A 17327-nucleotide genomic window follows, 5' to 3' on the forward strand; every position below is an offset into this window, starting at 1 on the left:
AAGGGTAGTTTGCTTCATAAACGTTGGGTCAAAAGTCAACCATTAGGGAGATATTGCGGTACAAAGATGGCGGAAAAATAATGTTTTTATTTTTTATCTTGAAAACGAAAAGAGATAGACTAATAAAATTTTATGGAAGCATTACTGTTATGAAAACACAGTTTCTGGTAATTTTTTCACTTTTTTAAAATGAGTGGAAGGGGTCGAAATAAACTACCCCTATCATTCTTGTTAACGAAATTTAAAGAAAAATCTTATCAAAACACATGCAAAAAATTAATTTGGATAGTTTAGTTTGTTTAGAAACTTTTTTATCTCTTGTATTTTTTGATAAAACTCACCGATTTGAAATTAAAAAATAAAATGTAAAGCATTACATGTCAGGACAAAAAACATTTTCTGATAAAGAATCTAGTGGGCTGCTGTAATTTTTTTAGGAAAAAATCTAGTCGGCCGCTGTTACTTTTTAGGATGTTCCTAATATTATTTTATTTGACATTACTCTACTGCAATACGTTATTATCTAGATTCTAGATGATTATTATTATCGTTATTATCACTAGATTCTTAATCTAAAAATGTTTTTAGTCCTAACATGTAATGCTTTACATTTTATTTTTTAATTTCCAATCGGTGAGTTTTATCAAAAAAGCACAAGAGGTAAAAAAGTTTCTAAACAAACTAAACTATCCAAATTAAAGCATTTGCATGTGTTTGATAAGATTTTTCGAGGAAACAGGTTTTCTCTGTCAAAACAGACCAATTTCGACCACCCTGTACATCTTTATTTCTGTAAAAATTATAAATGACTTGGCAATTGCACGATATGATGATATATTCCACTAATTAAAATATTTTGTTCTTAAGTGCATTGTTTATGGTGCCCTGCAATTGCCAAGTTATTATAATTATTACAGAAATAAATATGTCTGATATTGATACTAACAATTTAAAAGGAAATTGTTGAATAGGTTCTTTAGTAGAAACTAAATAAAACTTTGCATTTTTTGGATCTAATTTATGTATTACTAATGTAGAAAAAAAACAGAATATGTATTAGTGTATTTTGTGTTTTATTTTTATAAATAATCACACAGTTATAAATAACCTACACTCTAATAATAGAAAAATATATAGATAAAGTTAGATACAATATATACAGATGTACTCTTTGTCACAATGATTCTGTTAATTTTACTTGCAAAATTTATTTTTTCAAAATATATAGGGGCGTATACTTTTTTTGACTAGTGCAATTTAAAAAAAACTGTTTTCTTTATGGCCTCTTACATGTAACTAAATCAAACATTAAAAAACATCTTTATTTATTTTTTTTGTGCAAAATTTGTTTGTACTAGAAAAAGACAAACAAGTTCCCAAATAGAGTCATTTAAACCACTTCATCTCTCCTATACATTGTTGTCATTCAAAGTAACATTAGTAATATCTTTAACAATCATTTCAGCAACTTGCCAGGCCATTTCCTCTTTCCTTCTCTCTTCCTCATCCAAACTTACGAATTTCTTCACCATATTCTTCAACTGAAACGTTTTGTTATCAGGTTCTGGCTCAATATCAGCCACGTACTTCCCCAAGTCTGTTACCCTACCCAAGGACAGTCTATGAGATTTCTTTCGTTTCCACAGTGTATCTGGATCATACAATTCCCTTGTATCGATGCTCATATTAGTACTGGGCTGCTTTTTCTTTTCATACGGTATTTCCAGTGCCAAAAACGTACTGGTACTAAAGCTTTTCTCACTACTACAATCAGATTGGGAGTACCTTTTGTGTTCTAGGCTTGTCGCATACCCCGAGGCCTGTACAGTGTTAATTAGCTCTGAAAGATATTTGTAAAACAACTGGGAAGCTAGGAAAGGCTTTAGGTAGTTCTTTTCTAGAACTTGTTCAACGATTTTTAAAGGTAAATGGTAGCAATCTATAACTAACCCGTTCTCACCGCAAATATTCTGTTCTACGGCAAAACGGACCTTGTCACTGAACCCCAGAGGACAATGAGCTTGTAAAGAGAAGTATTTGTCATATAGAACCACAGCATCGTTTTGAGCTTCAACAGGATCAAAGAATTCCTTCTGGTTGTGTAACTGTTGCTGTAAATTCGTAGCAGCTATCCAGAATTCTAAAAGTCCACTTTTGTTCTCCTGTTCCAAAAATTCCATAAAATAAAAGAGAGCGGTTTCATTATAGAGTAAATCATCTAAAACTACATTTCCACTGGTCAAAACATCTATTTGATGCTTTGAGAAAAAATCGCTTTCTACAAAAGCACCAAAGTACTCGTTTTTCATCAGATCAAACAAATAAACTTGAACAGAATCGAAACACTGTCCTGAAAACACCTTTTCTGAGCTACAAATATTCTCCATTATCTCTTTTCGCATTTCCTCTGAACAATCTATGTTTAATTTGGATTCCAGAGCAATATATTTCTTAAAAATAACTAGAGCAAGTTCAGTAAGCTTATCACTGGCTTGGCTCAACTTAATTTTAACACAATTGCCATTGTTTACATCACAAAGTGTTTTGGAATCACATTCACATAAACTACTTGAGTCTCCTGTGTAGGAATCACAGTCTGTACTCACTGAGAGACTGTCATGCTCAGAAACATTAGGAAGGGGTGAATTGTTCTGGTTTTTTAACTCATCTGTGCTGGTTTGTAACTCCGACTTAAAAATTTCAATGTCCAGGTAACAAAGGATGTAACATGAGGCATTTCTTACGTCCATGTACTGTATAAAATAACTGAGTGCGCTTTTATCTGATAGAATATCGTCCAAAGACTTTGACAGTCTAGATCTCTCCCTCGTTGCTTCGAATTCGTCAATGTCGTAGAGCCCCTCATCTTCAAGCAAAGGTAAGGGTACGTTTGTTAAAAAATCAGCTCTAGAAATTGTATCCGGTTGTGTATTATATTCAGCCTGGCTATGAGTTCGTTGGGTGTTGTTGGAACAGTGACCTAGAGAAAAATCGTGCGTAAATATACCGTAATATTATAATTAGGTATTCTAAAAATGACAACATAGCCCAATTATGCACAGTTTTAAATACCTGTTTTCTTCCAAAACTTTAGCATTGTACATGATAAAGATTGTAGTTTGTTGGATTTACACTTATTTCTATGGATATATAAATCTATTTTTTAATAAAATCAACTGTTATAATACTTTTTCAATTAGAATAACATTTTTCTTTTTACTAAATTATTTGACAATTGATAACGTCAATAATTATGAAGTTGGCAACAAATTAAACAAATGACCATAGATTACTGTACTAACATACCACAGATAAGCTTGTATCTTTTTCTTCTTTTTCTGTCAAAAGGATCAATGTCCCAGGAAACAGCCAATCCAGTCTCTAAGATAAGCTTATATGTATGAGTTTTCTTAACGCCACTATTTATTTAAGAAGAATTAGTTACGGAAATGGCGGACGTCGAGTCGAGTAGGTATTTGTGTATTTTTAATTTGATTTTGCTCAAATTACTTGGTTTTACTTAATAATCATAGTAAAATCCTAATCCTTACACATTTTTTTAATTGTAGAAGATAACAATTCGATACAATCCGTAACGATGAAGGTGGATGGTCCATCGGAAGAGTGTAGCAGCAAACAAGGTTTGTTTTTGTCTAAGGATTAACTCGACGTTAAATTTTAATATCCTTAATTGATTTTTAGATAATTTAATTAATAACGTGGACCAGGAAAAGGAATACAGAATGTGCAGTCCAGCGGTCGTAATAAAAACTTCAAACAGCAACCCTTTTGCATCCGATCACAATAGATTAGGAAAAGTTTTCTTAAAACCATCTCAGTTGTTTGTAAATTCATCTCCTCAGGCGTCGAGTAAACCTGTTTTAAAACAGAGCTCGTTCAATCCCTTTAGCAAGCCTACTGAAGAAAATAAAAGTGATAATAGTGATAAGAACCAAACAAACGGGGAGGTAAAATTTGTACCTTTAATCAAAACAGATTCACAAAAATCAACAGCTTGCGAATCCAATCCAATCAGTAGTAGTACCATCGCCAGTTCACTACCAACACCCAGTTTTGTCTTTGGACAAAATCTACATGACAGGGTTATAGGGTCTGAGACAGTTTCTGATCCCACTCCTTCAACAAGTCTTCATTCGAACGGTACGGGTTCTAACACTAGTGATATGTTATTTAGTACAGCAATTAAGAACGAAGTGAAGGCAGATACGTCAAAGGACAAAGAGGTGAAGTCCCTCACTGAATCGGCTAGGGAATATGAAGAATCCAGAGCCAATAAAAGGAAATACGACGAAGTTGAAGTAAAAACTGGTGAAGAGGATGAAACCAACATTCTGAGTGTGTCATGTAAGCTGTTTTCTTTCGATAAAGCGACAAGCAATTGGCAGGAACGGGGCAGGGGAACTCTCAGGTTAAACGACTTTGAAATGGACGATGGCCAAATAGGAAGCCGTATTGTGTTCAGGACTGCTGGCAGTTTGCGAGTGATTTTAAACACAAAAGTAAGTTGTTTTTAGTATTTTATTTTTTCTCTGTACAGGGTGTTTGTATTGAAATAAAATTTATTGAGTGTATGTATTTAATAGATTGATTTGAAGCAGTTTTTAAAAATACTTGAGAGTTCTAAGACCCAAAAAGTTATACAGAGTGAGACAAAATTAATGTTGAACATATGTAGGTCGATTTTAAAAGTAAGATTCTCTTATTTTCAATGGAACACCCAGTATATTATTCCGGTATTTAATGGGGAATTCATGTCTCTTCATATCAAAATATTCTTGATGAATGCACAGTGCATGACAAAATGTTACGAATATCACAGCCACCTAGATTTCATCAAATTATAAAGATCTAGTGACATCAAATCATAAAAACGATAATATCTAGGAAAATATTTGTCTAAGAGGTAGGCAACCTTAATAGTATTTTGAAGAGGCATGAATTCTCGGTTGAATATCGGAATAATATACTGGGTGTTCCATTTAAAATAACTGGGTAACTTGCTTTTAAAAGTGACCATGTTTAACATTAATTTTGTCTCATCCTGTATAACTTTTCGGGTCAAATTTTAATTTGATTTAAGGTGCAATAGTTATTTTAACTACATATTAGGCTATACTGGGTAAATTACAATTTAGGTAGCTTTTATTGAAATTTAAAACTTGTTCTTCATTTTTAGAAAATGTTAAATATGTCGCAAACTGGTACATTATAGACATATGCTTCTCTAATGAAACTCACCTTTATTTTTTTCCTAGTATCCGAAAATCAATTAATATACAGGGTGTTCTATTAAAAAAAAACACAATCTCGATATGTAACTCTTTTAGGGGACACCTTGAATTACTTTGTATATTTTTAAAAAATGATTTAAATTGACCTACATATGCTCCCAAAATTTCATTTCAAGACAAACGTCGTTCTCCTTGGAGCCTCCGCCGCATATGAGAGGCGCCACCATGTACGTTTATTTTTTCCCTGTACAGGGTGAGTCAAATTCGACGCTTTTAAATGGAAACCCCCTTTTCTATATATAGTAAAACTAATATCGGTGTCTGGAGCTCAATTTTCATCAAAAACCTGATGATGAAAACCGCACATCAATATCTGTTACTGTTTAGGAGTTACAGGGTGTTTTTCAAAAATGTGCATTTTTAACAAATCGCCGTAACTTTTTTGCTATGGAAAATTTTGTATTTCTATGAAAACATTTCCAAAGCACCTCCGAAACGGTAACAGATATCGATATGCGGTTTTCACCCAAGGACTGTATATATTCTAAAGGACTGTTCGATCGCGTCAAATCGCCGCTGTCGTAGTCGCCGTCGAATGCTACGTCACGCGCTGACCAGTGCTCCACAGTGCGGCGGATGGGTATTCTAGCGGGACAAAATCTCAAGAGCAATGTTTGGGACTTAAAATCTAAGAACGTAGCAAATGGTCTAATATATAGCAACTATATGGTTAAATTTATTTATTTATTAACAACTTAATTTATTAATAAATAAATACAAGATAATAAAACTATGATATTATTCGTACATGACACACAAAAACCGTATTGGTAAACTATTGCCAAATACATAAAATTATGATATCAAAAAACTCTTTAGCAGTTTTTTTTTAATTAATTTGTAATCTTGTGACACCCTCTATAATTTATTTTAAAAAAATATATTTTATTTTGAAAATAATTAGTAAAATAGATATTTTAATTTTAATTTTAACACTCGGTAATTGTAAATTCATATATAGTAAGTATATAGTTTATTAAGACAATTTTTTAAACTCAGTGCCTTTTGATGGAGTTGTTTTGTTTTTATACTATCTGATTGAAATGAATCTTTTTGGGCATTCACCTGTTAAGCTTGAACTCCCTGTGACTGTGACTACCTGCGTTGGTAACTATTGGTAACTCAAAAGATCTACATCATTCAATATATCGATATTTGAAAAAAAGGTGAAAGTTTGATATCTGCAGAACAAAGGCACGAAGGATTTTAACAAATAATATACGTACAGTAGAAAAGTACATACTTTTGGCAATCTTCAACATAATTTGGCTTTCTAATAAAATGTATAAGCACTTGTAAATATTTTGTTTTCCTATGATCTCTGCCTTGCTGAGCAGAAAACGACCAAATTTGGTTGATAAAAATGTATCGAAATACAAAGAATATTCATGCATTTTTGTACCAATTGGAATGTCTACTATTTATTCTTATCAGTACACATTTTTTGGCTCATTTCTAACCAAACGCTTTTGTCCCGCTAAATTTATCTTCCAACGCACTGTGCGCTCGTCCGTCAAATGCAAAAATAACTGTCACTGTCTAAAATCTTTAGCGCCAACTTCAACTCGGTCAGTAGATGACGTAAAAAAACTGACAGTGCAGGAAGATAGGAATCAAACTATCCTTATCTTCACCATCATGGTTTTGACAAAAATTGAGCTCCGGACACTGATATTAGTTTTTCTCTATCTCCTATAGAAAAGGGTGTTTCCATTTAAAAGCGTCGAATTTGACCCACCCTGTATAATTGAATATTTTATAGATATGGGCTGAAATGACTGTGGACAAAGCCAACGAAAAAAGTATTAGACTAACTGCCTTGGACTCCAACGGCGAAATCAAGGTCTTTCTCATAATGGTACTTGATTATTTTTCACGTAAGTTTTATTTTTCCTATTATAAACTGTTTTATTTTTTTCAGTCTAGTATAGAGGACTCTAGACAGTTATATTCTCGGTTACAATTAAGGTTAGAAAAAGAAATAGCGATCCAAAAACGGAAAAAAATCGAACCAGACTCGTCGGGACAGTGAAAAATTTCATCCATACTGATCTGTAGATAAGTCTTATTTTTACTTTCTTAATTTAGAGAAAAAGAAAAAAACTAATCTTTACTTGTATATTTTTTATTCCAATGATTATTACAAAATTCAGCTTTATACTTAAACATTTTTTTTCTGTTGTTGAAACTTATTATATTTAAAGAAAAAAAAAACATTGTGTAACATTAGCAGTTTCTAGAATTCCTCTCGAAAAAAAAACAAAATATATTTCTTGAAAAAAAAAATAGAAAACTATATTTACAGTACCATTCCTAATCCCTATTAGTATATAACCGAGAGAAAAAAAAACACCGTCACGGTAACCTTTGAAACGATTTTTTTTCCCAAAAAGGTTACTATGACGTCGTTTTTTTTCTTTCTCGACGATACCGTATAGATATAACGTTTCTTTCTAATCGATGTTAAAGATCTTGTTGAGCTCTTGCAGATTTTTATTCTTGACTAACGGCGTTAAGTCGCGTCTGTCCATCAGGGATGTGCACATGGTCAGGGTGGACCATATGGTATCCGACATTTGCGATATGGCACCCGAATTTAGGACGTCTTTGCCTCGGGCCTGTTGGTTTAGGGCTGTCAAAAAATGTTCCACCGCTTCTCTGTAACGAAAATTTTTGACATCTATCACTGGAAATCATTGAATAAAAGATATTTTTTGAAGTGAAAGTTCTCTACGACCGCTGGGAGTAAAAATTCAAGGCCGTGACACACGAACTAGCGAGACTAAAAACTGTTTTTTACGCCTAAAATATTTAATACGCGTAAAAAATTGTTTTTTACGCATATTATAAAAATATTTGTTAAATGTAAAAAACTATTTAATACGCGTAAAAAACGATTTTCCGCCTATAGAACTATTTGTTACACGTAAAAAACTATTTTTACGCGTAAAAAATATTTTTTACGCGTATAAAAATATTTATTAAATATAAAAAATTGACATGCGTAAAAAAATATTTTTACGCGTATAGAACTATTTGTTACACGTAAAAACTATTTTTTCCGCGTAAAAAATATGTTTTGCCCCTAAAAGTGTTTTTCACGCTTGTAAAAATATTTGTTAAATATAAAAAAACTATTTGTTACACGTAAAAAACTATTTCTACGCGTAAAAAATTGTTTTTTACGCTTATCAAAATATTTGTTAAATGTAAAAAACTATTTGATACGCCTAAAAAAATATTTTTACGCGTATAGAACTTTTTGTTACACATATAAAACTAGGTAAAAAATTATTTGGTACACGTAAAAACTATTTTTGCGCGTAAAATACTATTTTTTGCCCGTAAGTGTTTTTCACGCGTGTAAAAGTATTTGTTAATTTTTTTGCGCGTATAAAACTATTTGTTACACACAAAATACTATTTTTACGCCTAAAAACTATTTATAACGTGTAAAAAACTATTTGACACAAGTAAAAAACTATTTGTACACGTCAAACAACAATTTTTACGCCTAAAAACTATTTATAACGCGTAAAAAACTATTTGATACAAGTAAAAAACTATTTGTACACGTAAAAAACATTTTTTACGCTTAAAAACTATTTTTACGCATATAAAACTATCTGTTACACGTAAAAAACTTATTTGACATACGTAAAAAACTATCTGTCACACGAAAAACTATTTATAACGCCTAAAAAACTATTTGATACAAGTAAAAAAACTATTTGTACACGTAAAACAACATTTTTTACGCTTAACTATTTATAACGCGTAAAAAACTATTTGATACAAGTAAAAAAACTATTTGTACCCATAAAAAAACATTGGTTTTTACGCTTAAAAACTATTTTTACGCATATAAAACTATCTGTTACACGTAAAACTTATTTGACATACGTAAAAAACTATTTGTCACACGAAAAAACTATTTATAACGCCTAAAAAACTATTTGATACAAGTAAAAAAACTATTTGTACACGTAAAACAACATTTTTTACGCCTAACTATTTATAACGCGTAAAAAACTATTTGATACAAGTAAAAAAACTATTTGTACCCATAAAAAAACATTGGTTTTTACGCTTAAAAACTATTTTTACGCATATAAAACTATCAGTTACACGTAAAAAACTATTTGACGTACGTAAAAAACTATTTGTCACACGAAAAAACTATTTATAACGCATAAAAAACTATTTGTTCACGTAAAAAACATTTTTTACGTTTGAAAACTATTTTTACGCATATAAAACTATCTGTTACACATAAAAAACTATTTGACATACGTAAAAAACTATCTGTTCCACGTAAAAAACTATTTGTTACAGGTAAAAAACTATTTTTACGAGTAAAAAACTATTTTGTACGCGTAAAAAACTACTTATTACCCGTAAAAAATACTAAAAAAACTATTTATTACACGTAAAAAAAAATATTTTTTTATTACTTTTTCAACATTTCAAACTACACTTTTTCAAACATGTCCTTCAAATCCGTCAATTTAATAGCTGTTGGTAAGAAGTTTTCCTTCAAATATTCGCACATAGTCTATACATAGTTTTTTTTATATTCATACGTTAAAGAAGAAAAAAAACGTCGCGGTAGGCATTTTAAGACAATCTTTTGTTAGTTTTACGTCATTTTTCTCTTTCAGTATTATTATTTTATTAATTTCCTTACTTGTAAGCCCTCAAATTTATACATGTAATCCCTACGTTGTATCTGGCTCTTATAAACCCCGGCACCAAATGTAGAGCATGATAATAGGCCTCCACGGCCTCCTCAGATTTGGAACCGTTGGCCAAGGTAGCACCCAGTCTATTCCAAAGTCTTGCGTCCTGAAAAAATTAAATAATTAATAATCCATAATTAAATTTTGTTTGAAAATTGTTATTACGTCCGGCCTAACAGATAAGGCACTCCTAAAACAGTCAGCCGCCTTGTCATATTCTCCAGTAAGATTACAAAGGACTCCGAGTCCACACTGTACCTCATAGTCTATATTCTGCGGATTTCTTTGAGCAGCTTTCAGATACAAGTCTTGCAGTAACTTTTGGTTAGCCCTGTATAGAGAAAAAAATAACTTTCAAGCTTGATAAAAATTCTACATTAGGTTTATATTCAGGGTTGGGTAGGTAGAAAATTTTATATTTTCGACACGTAGAAAATTAATTTTCTACATTTTTTACATGTCCAGACGTAGAAAATTAGCTTTGTATATTGCAAGCCTTTTTTGGAGGTTTATATTTATTTCAGATACTTCAATCACAACGATTAGTACGAGAAATAAACTAATAACGATATCTCTAATTGTTACTTATTATTTAACAACTTGATAGTATACAGTATGTCAAAAAAAGCTTAACTATTAACTTCCATCGTCATTCTTTCATTGCAAAATCTTCAACCCTCTAAGCGGGGGTGTCATCCCCCATTTTTTTTAACTTCCAAAAAATAGAAAGGAAGAAACCCTCTAAAGTGAAAAAAAAACGGCTTTAAATATACAAAATCAGTTTTGTACCTGTTTTCAGATTTTATACATTTTCTACGCACTTTTCTACATACGCGTAGAAAATTAATTTTCTTGTTACCCAACCCTGTTATGATTAATGAGACTATATTGATACACTAAACGATTTCGGTTAATACACAATGAAGCTGTGGAAAAAAAGGCGTCACGTTAAGCGTGTATATACAGGGGCCCGACACCTCAAGCGACTTACGAAACCAACAAGCTTGTAACTAGCCGTGAAAGGTTGAGATCCTTGGGCACCAGGTCCTGGTATTTGGGGTTGTGTTTGAGCCAGTTGAGCAGCATGGAGCAGGCCTGGTTGTAGTAGCTCTCGTTGGTGTAGCTGACCGCGGCCGACATCAGAGCTGTCAGATTTGTGGGATCCAGCTGGAGGCACTTGTTCAATGCCGCTATAGCGTTGGGGTCCTTGAAAAAGATTTTAATCTTGTATTAATAATGTTTATAAATCATTGGCATTTGTATTAAAATGATAGACGTAACCACAAACTAACTTAAACAGATGCGACACCTTATGGGAAATTTTGTGTTCAAAAAGACCTATGTTCGGAAGTGCGACGACAGAGCGGCGATACCGTCGATGAAGGCAAAATATTCGGCCAAACAAACAGCCGTGGTCACTTCAAATCGTTCCCGCACTCCCCCCTTCCCTAAGCTTCCATTTCTTTCGTTCTTTCTCGCCTTTAACCTTGCCTTTGATACACCGCGCCGTCTCGTCTGGCCGTCGCAGCCGCCGCACGATTATAAAGTCAAAGCGAGATTGCCAGCTTGAACTTTTTTTATGTGAGAATTAAATGTTATATGTACTTGTATTAGCGCTTTCTCCTGGATAATAATAAATAACTATTACATGATGTTAGGAAATATCAGCTAATATTTATTTGTAAAGTATGAGAAATTTACAAATTTTAACAATCGGTTAAGATCAATACATATGTATAAAGAAAATGACGATTTCTTTAAAATTAAAAATTATATAAAATATCAGAAATATACAATTCTTAAAGAATAGGATCTTTGTTGTCAGCTTGCCGTTTGTATTTAGCTGTACTTCCAGCTGTTAATTTCAAATATTAATCTAAAGTCTATCTACTATTAGCCAGCTTAAATTATCTTTAATTATTTTTATATCCTGCTTGTTAATAGTTTTATGCACTACTATAATTTTATTTGATATTTTAAATTGATTTAAAATTTAGCAGCTGATCTTTTATATAGCAAATAGGTACTTTTATGATACAGACACGGCATATTGTTTGCATGTGCCGTGATACCGATATAGTTTATACAAATTGGTAAGTAGAATTGGCAACAGTGTCCTAGAAAAAGGATATGGGAATCTAAGATGGGAATATTGAAGGTTTTCAGAGGATTTTTAAGTCAGTTTCTTCAGTTGTTTCACATGGATATTACATACATCATTATTATTAGCTGTTTCCGATTTTAATTTTCTGTTGGGTTTTGTTGGTTTACATTTAGTTAGTTCACGGTGTTCTTAGTATTGTTTTAGTTAATTCAGCTATTCAGTTTAAGTTTCTTGTTTTGATTTTATTTAAAATGCTTTTAAAAAAGTGTGCTTTCAATGGATGAGAAAACATTTCACTATAAACTGAAGAAGATACATTTTTTAGATTTTCTAGGACTAAATTATATCAAAAACTGTGGGTGTTTTTTCCGAAAATACCTAGATTTTCTAATACGAAAAAAGTGAATTTAAATACACATACAGTTCGATCAAATAATCGACTTATTAACTACATATACTTTGTAAAAATATTATACTTCTATGCCAGGTAGTAATAAATTTTCATGCCAACTTTCACCCCTATCATCCCCGAGATGATGAATTTTCAAAAATCGTTTCTTCTACTCTATACTATTGCTTCCCAATTATACTTAAGCATATTTGGCCAAATTTTAATTCATAAATATTATGTACTTCTAAACCACATAGTAGTAACGAATTTTCATAAAATTTTGCCCTTAATTTTACCCCTTTAGGAAATGAGTTTCGAGAAAACGCTTCGTAAGTATGCTACACCGAAATATCATACTTTTATACCAAATATTAACGAATATTTGCAATCATTTTTCCCTTATTTTAAGGGATGAATTTTTTTATTGAATCCCTAGAGAAACCTTTATTGTGTAATGTTTTGAATGAACAGGTTTTTATTTTATGTTTTGCTTTATAATTGTTCAGCCCTAATTTTACCCTCCTCGGGGATGAATTTTCATAGTCGCCCCTCATATAGTCATTGCGTTACTTAAGAAACCTTTTGAAATTATTAATAATAAAATTATTGTATATTCTTAGGACGAGATTTTTACAAATTTAAATATAAATTTCCACCACTAATTTCACCTCTCTAGGGGATGAATTTACCTTTGTGCAAAATATTAAACTCCCAGAACCAATTTTTACGGAATGTTTGTACCGACTTTTGCCCTTTTTGGGAGATGAAATTTAGGGATAATTATAATAATTATAGTTCGTTCCAATGGAGCTGAGAGCACAGAGCGCCTATAATAAACGGAAAACGGAGGTCGGGTGTGTCAACAAATTTTATCTCTTATTTATGTTTTACAAATGTATTTAGACTATGAAGAAAGAAATTGTGACCCAGACCACCCTGTAAGTATATATATATAGGAAGTGACTCCGCTGCCGGCGCCGGGTTCCACAATTCGGAAGCACAGATGCCGGCTCCGAAAATAAAAATGTCAACTTACCCCAGAGACTAACCAACGCTAAACAAATGTAAATTAGTAAAAACCAAACCAACCCCACTAAATAGCAAACCTATCCAATGCAATCAACACCACCAAATAACCATAAAATGTAAATTAGTAAAAACCAAACCAACCCCACTAAATAGCAAACCTATCCAATGCAATCAACACCACCAAATAACCAACTTAACCAACGCAACTAACTCCACCAAATAATCAATCTAACCCCACCAAAAAGAGTGAAACCAACGCAATCCGTATTTTGATTGCTATTAAATATTTACAGCTTTTTTAAAAATAAATGGAACACCCTGTATGATTTAAAAAAAAAAATCAAAATATGTAAAAAACAAAATAAATTATGCGTGTCCAAGCGTTTTCCCGAAAGACTCACCGTATTTTAAATAACAAATATTGTAATATTTGAGGGGCATTTTCACCCTCTTGGAATCGAGAAACCCCTCGTTATCGAATCTCTACACCCCACAGTCAATCCGTTTGCCAAAAATCATCTGCTTTAAACGTCAAGCAGTTTAAGCAGAATCGTGATTACTCAATGATCATATTTTATGAAACACATTGTATAAATTTTAAAAAAATCTTAAAATATGTAAAACAACAAAATAAAATATACGTTTTTAAGAGATTTTCCGAAAAACTCATCGGTTTTTAAATAAAAAATATTCTAATATTTGAGGGTTGGTTTCACCCCCTTAGAATTCGAGTTTCGAAAAATCCCTTCTTATCGAACCTCCACACCCTAAAGTCAATCCGTTTTCCAAAAATCAGCTTTTTACGTGAAGCGCTTTAAGCAGGATCGTGATTAATCAATGACCAGATTTTTCGAAACACCCTGTATACATTTTTAAAAAATCTTAAATTATGTAAAAAAACAAAATAAAATATACGTGTTTAAGCGTTTTTTCGGAAACTTGATCGTTTTTTAAATAAAAAATATTGTAATATTTGAGGGATGGTTTCACCCCCTTGGAACTGGAATTTCGAAAAATCTCTTCTTATCGAACCTCTACACCCTAGAATCAACCTGTATGCCAAAATTGAGCTTCGTACGTTGAGTGGTTTGAGCAGGATCGTGATTAATCAGTGAGACAGTCACTTAAGAATTTGATATATTAGTAGGTATAGCTATAGATTGTGAATGTATCAAAAATTGAAAAAAAACTAATGAAATTAGAATCATCTCTATTTGATTCCGAACTACAAAATTCCCTCTCTATTTTCTACACAAAGTAGGCGTGGCTTGACGAATGGAGGTTACTTTGCTGGTCCGCTGTAAAATTCGCCTACATGACAAATCTAACGGAAAAATTTGCCTGGCGCATTCGCCAAAATGTAATTTTCACATTTGCATTGTTTGTCGCATCTGTTTAGGTTAGTCTGTGACGTAACTGTCACTCTAATGTGTCCCCTCGCTGGGCAGACTATACTTCTCTCTACCTTATTAGGTAGAGAGGAAAGTGACAAGGATAGGCTTGTACAAAACCTTGACGTAAAAAAACTATTTTTTTACATTATATAAAAACAAGGCTTGTAAAATTTTGGTTTTTTGATGGTTAATATCAGGGATGAACGTGCGAAAAGCCGTACTGTAAACAAAAACGAGTTTTTTTACGCGTAAAAAATGTTTTATAAAAGGCAAAAAAATACTTTTTCGCATTATTTTATGTAGAAATCAAAATTTGCTGCCAAAATTATTGAAAGTATACATAGATTACAAAGGAAGAGAAATGTTCTATATCTTCCTATATTTATTTTTCTAACATTTTTTATCTTTTTTTTACATGAAAACATCTAAAGAGGACATACTCTTCCAAGCCTATCCCTGTTTAATTTTTCCTCTTTTATCCCCTCATTTTGTTTTTAATATTATGTAGTTACCAAATTTAGTAAAAAAATAAAGTCTCAATAAATTACCAGCTATATAAAAAAATCTTTTTTGCTCAGTGTAGTGTCTTAATTTTTTTTTTCAATAAAATTCTAGACATTTCTTTCAGTATACAAGTGAGTGTATTTAATCAAAATATGTAACCTAAGGTCACAAAATTTGGGACGCTTCTGTATAATTAATATTTCTGAAGAAAGTCAAATATTACAAGTCAGATATATATTTTTTAATTTCCCAAATCACAGGCAGGTGTAAAAGTCTGGAAAACTTTTTGAGTAAAATTAGAAAATCTTACTGTATGTTGGCATGAAATAAAAATGTAAACAATTTTCATGTAATTACAACATGATAAACAAAATATACCTGTTCATTTTCAGCCTGGGTTGTTCCTAACAGTAACCAAGCCTCAGGATTCTCAGGCTGTTGCTTTACAGCCGCTTCAAAACAGAGAACAGCGCTAGGAAAATCCCCTGATTCTAACAATTCCTTTCCTTTTTCTATGGGGTTTGGTAAATTTAGCATAGGATTTTCCTCACTAAATTCGTATTCCTTTAATAAAAAAGCTTATTATTGAGAATAACATTGATTTGAACCATATTTTTACCTTTTGTGGAATGTTATAAGTAGAACTAAAGTCTTCTAGCCAAGGATTCAAGGCGTTATCATCGAAACTCGTCACATTTTCAAAGTCCTCTTGCAGTTTGTCCCAAGAAGAAGCTTTAATTTCTTCGTTTTCAGTTTTGGCAAACTCATTAGCCCAAATTTCGTCTATGGCAGTTGTTTCTGTGTTGTGTAAGAATTCATTTGTCCAAGCTTGGGCCTCTCTTTCTGTTAATTTTCCGTCATTTATGTTTATTGGACTCGGCTCTTCAACATTTTGCATAAATTTCATAAACTAGACAATAAAAAAAGCTCTTTAAAGATTAGTCACTGAAATTAATATGTTACCTTGGAGTAGACAAATTTATTATCTTCTGTTTGATTATTTATGTCCTTTGTATCTTCTTGTACCTCCCTAAATGCTGCATTATCTAAATGTAGAGCTTCAGCAGTCCAAGCATTCTCAAATAACTTAAAATTATGCTCTTGGTCGTGTGCTGAAATCTGGTTCCAGATATCTTCATAGTTTGTTTCCTAAATAATGACATACGTAATCTATTTCCTGAAATATTACTTTTATTAATACTGACATGAAATATCCTGCCATCCTGAAGATACTGTTGAGCCCAGGCATCGTTGTGCAGCTGATCTTTGACTGTCGAGGCTGGTATTGGTGGTAAGGCTGACCTTTGAGACTCGATTTCGTGCATCTCCCTCATCAAATCTAGAACCAGAATCATGTAATTTAAATCCTTATATAATGTTACTTATTTTACCTCCCATTCTGAAACTTTGTGGCATTGCTCTGGTCTCTTGTAAAAATTGTTCGACCAGTTGATCCGATGTGCTGGGCAGCACTTGCGAAGTATTATCAGAAAAGGCATAGTCGCGTGTTACGTGCGATGACAATTTACTCAGAGGGTTTACGTCGCCACACTCTCCTTCTGTGAGTGCTCTAAAGGCCATGTTAAGTGATTTTTTGCTCTTAATTCTCTAGAAATTTAACAATAACTACCATAAACATTCACGTCATTCTAGTACAAATATTTGACATGTAAATTTTGACACTTCTTGGATCTTCTTTTTTGGTTTGTGCGCGTAGAGTCACCCAATCTTCTTCTGATTTTTATCCGGTCTAAGCTGCCTAAGCTATGCAGTCAACTGCTCTGGAAATTTAACAGTCTGATGACTCTCTCAATTTTTTGCCACATTCTCCTTTTAAAAAAGTAGAGCAGAATT

The 17327-nt window shown here is 32.2% G+C and overlaps 3 protein-coding genes and 1 long non-coding RNA gene across 5 annotated transcripts; 1 reads left to right on the forward strand and 3 right to left on the reverse strand.

Moving 5' to 3' along the window:
• Positions 1–1054: 1054 nt before the first annotated feature.
• On the reverse strand, positions 1055–3255 carry LOC115886626 (A-kinase anchor protein 10, mitochondrial). The gene is made up of 2 exons (XM_030905868.1): positions 3073–3255; positions 1055–2980 (listed from the first exon to the last, which is right to left on the reverse strand). The coding sequence occupies exons 1-2, from the start codon at positions 3095–3097 to the stop codon at positions 1410–1412; spliced, it is 1596 nt and encodes a 531-aa protein (XP_030761728.1). The 5' UTR covers positions 3098–3255; the 3' UTR covers positions 1055–1409.
• A 110-nt stretch (positions 3256–3365) lies between these two features.
• Positions 3366–7652, forward strand: LOC115886530 (ran-binding protein 3). The gene is made up of 5 exons (XM_030905733.1): positions 3366–3468; positions 3570–3641; positions 3703–4520; positions 7075–7170; positions 7234–7652. The coding sequence occupies exons 1-5, from the start codon at positions 3450–3452 to the stop codon at positions 7342–7344; spliced, it is 1116 nt and encodes a 371-aa protein (XP_030761593.1). The 5' UTR covers positions 3366–3449; the 3' UTR covers positions 7345–7652.
• A 46-nt stretch (positions 7653–7698) lies between these two features.
• Positions 7699–17156, reverse strand: LOC115886529 (peroxisomal targeting signal 1 receptor). Of its 2 annotated transcripts, none has more exons than XM_030905732.1 (9): positions 16865–17156; positions 16679–16812; positions 16437–16622; positions 16093–16383; positions 15852–16037; positions 11067–11257; positions 10217–10382; positions 10000–10157; positions 7699–7970 (listed from the first exon to the last, which is right to left on the reverse strand). In XM_030905732.1, exons 1-9 carry the CDS (start codon positions 17052–17054, stop codon positions 7766–7768), a joined length of 1707 nt encoding a protein of 568 aa, XP_030761592.1. In that variant the 5' UTR covers positions 17055–17156; the 3' UTR covers positions 7699–7765. The 2 variants fall into 2 exon arrangements, with proteins under 2 accessions (XP_030761592.1, XP_030761591.1); XM_030905731.1 differs by having other exon boundaries at positions 11043–11257.
• Positions 11570–13827, reverse strand: LOC115886532. Its single transcript, XR_004050907.1, has 2 exons — positions 13734–13827; positions 11570–13652 (listed from the first exon to the last, which is right to left on the reverse strand). It is a non-coding gene; the product is annotated as an uncharacterized LOC115886532 (long non-coding RNA).
• Positions 17157–17327: the final 171 nt, after the last annotated feature.

Source organism: Sitophilus oryzae, unplaced genomic scaffold (genome assembly GCF_002938485.1).
Source record: "Sitophilus oryzae breed Bouriz unplaced genomic scaffold, Soryzae_2.0 scaffold_494_pilon_pilon, whole genome shotgun sequence".
In the NCBI taxonomy this organism is placed as follows: domain Eukaryota; kingdom Metazoa; phylum Arthropoda; class Insecta; order Coleoptera; family Curculionidae; genus Sitophilus; species Sitophilus oryzae.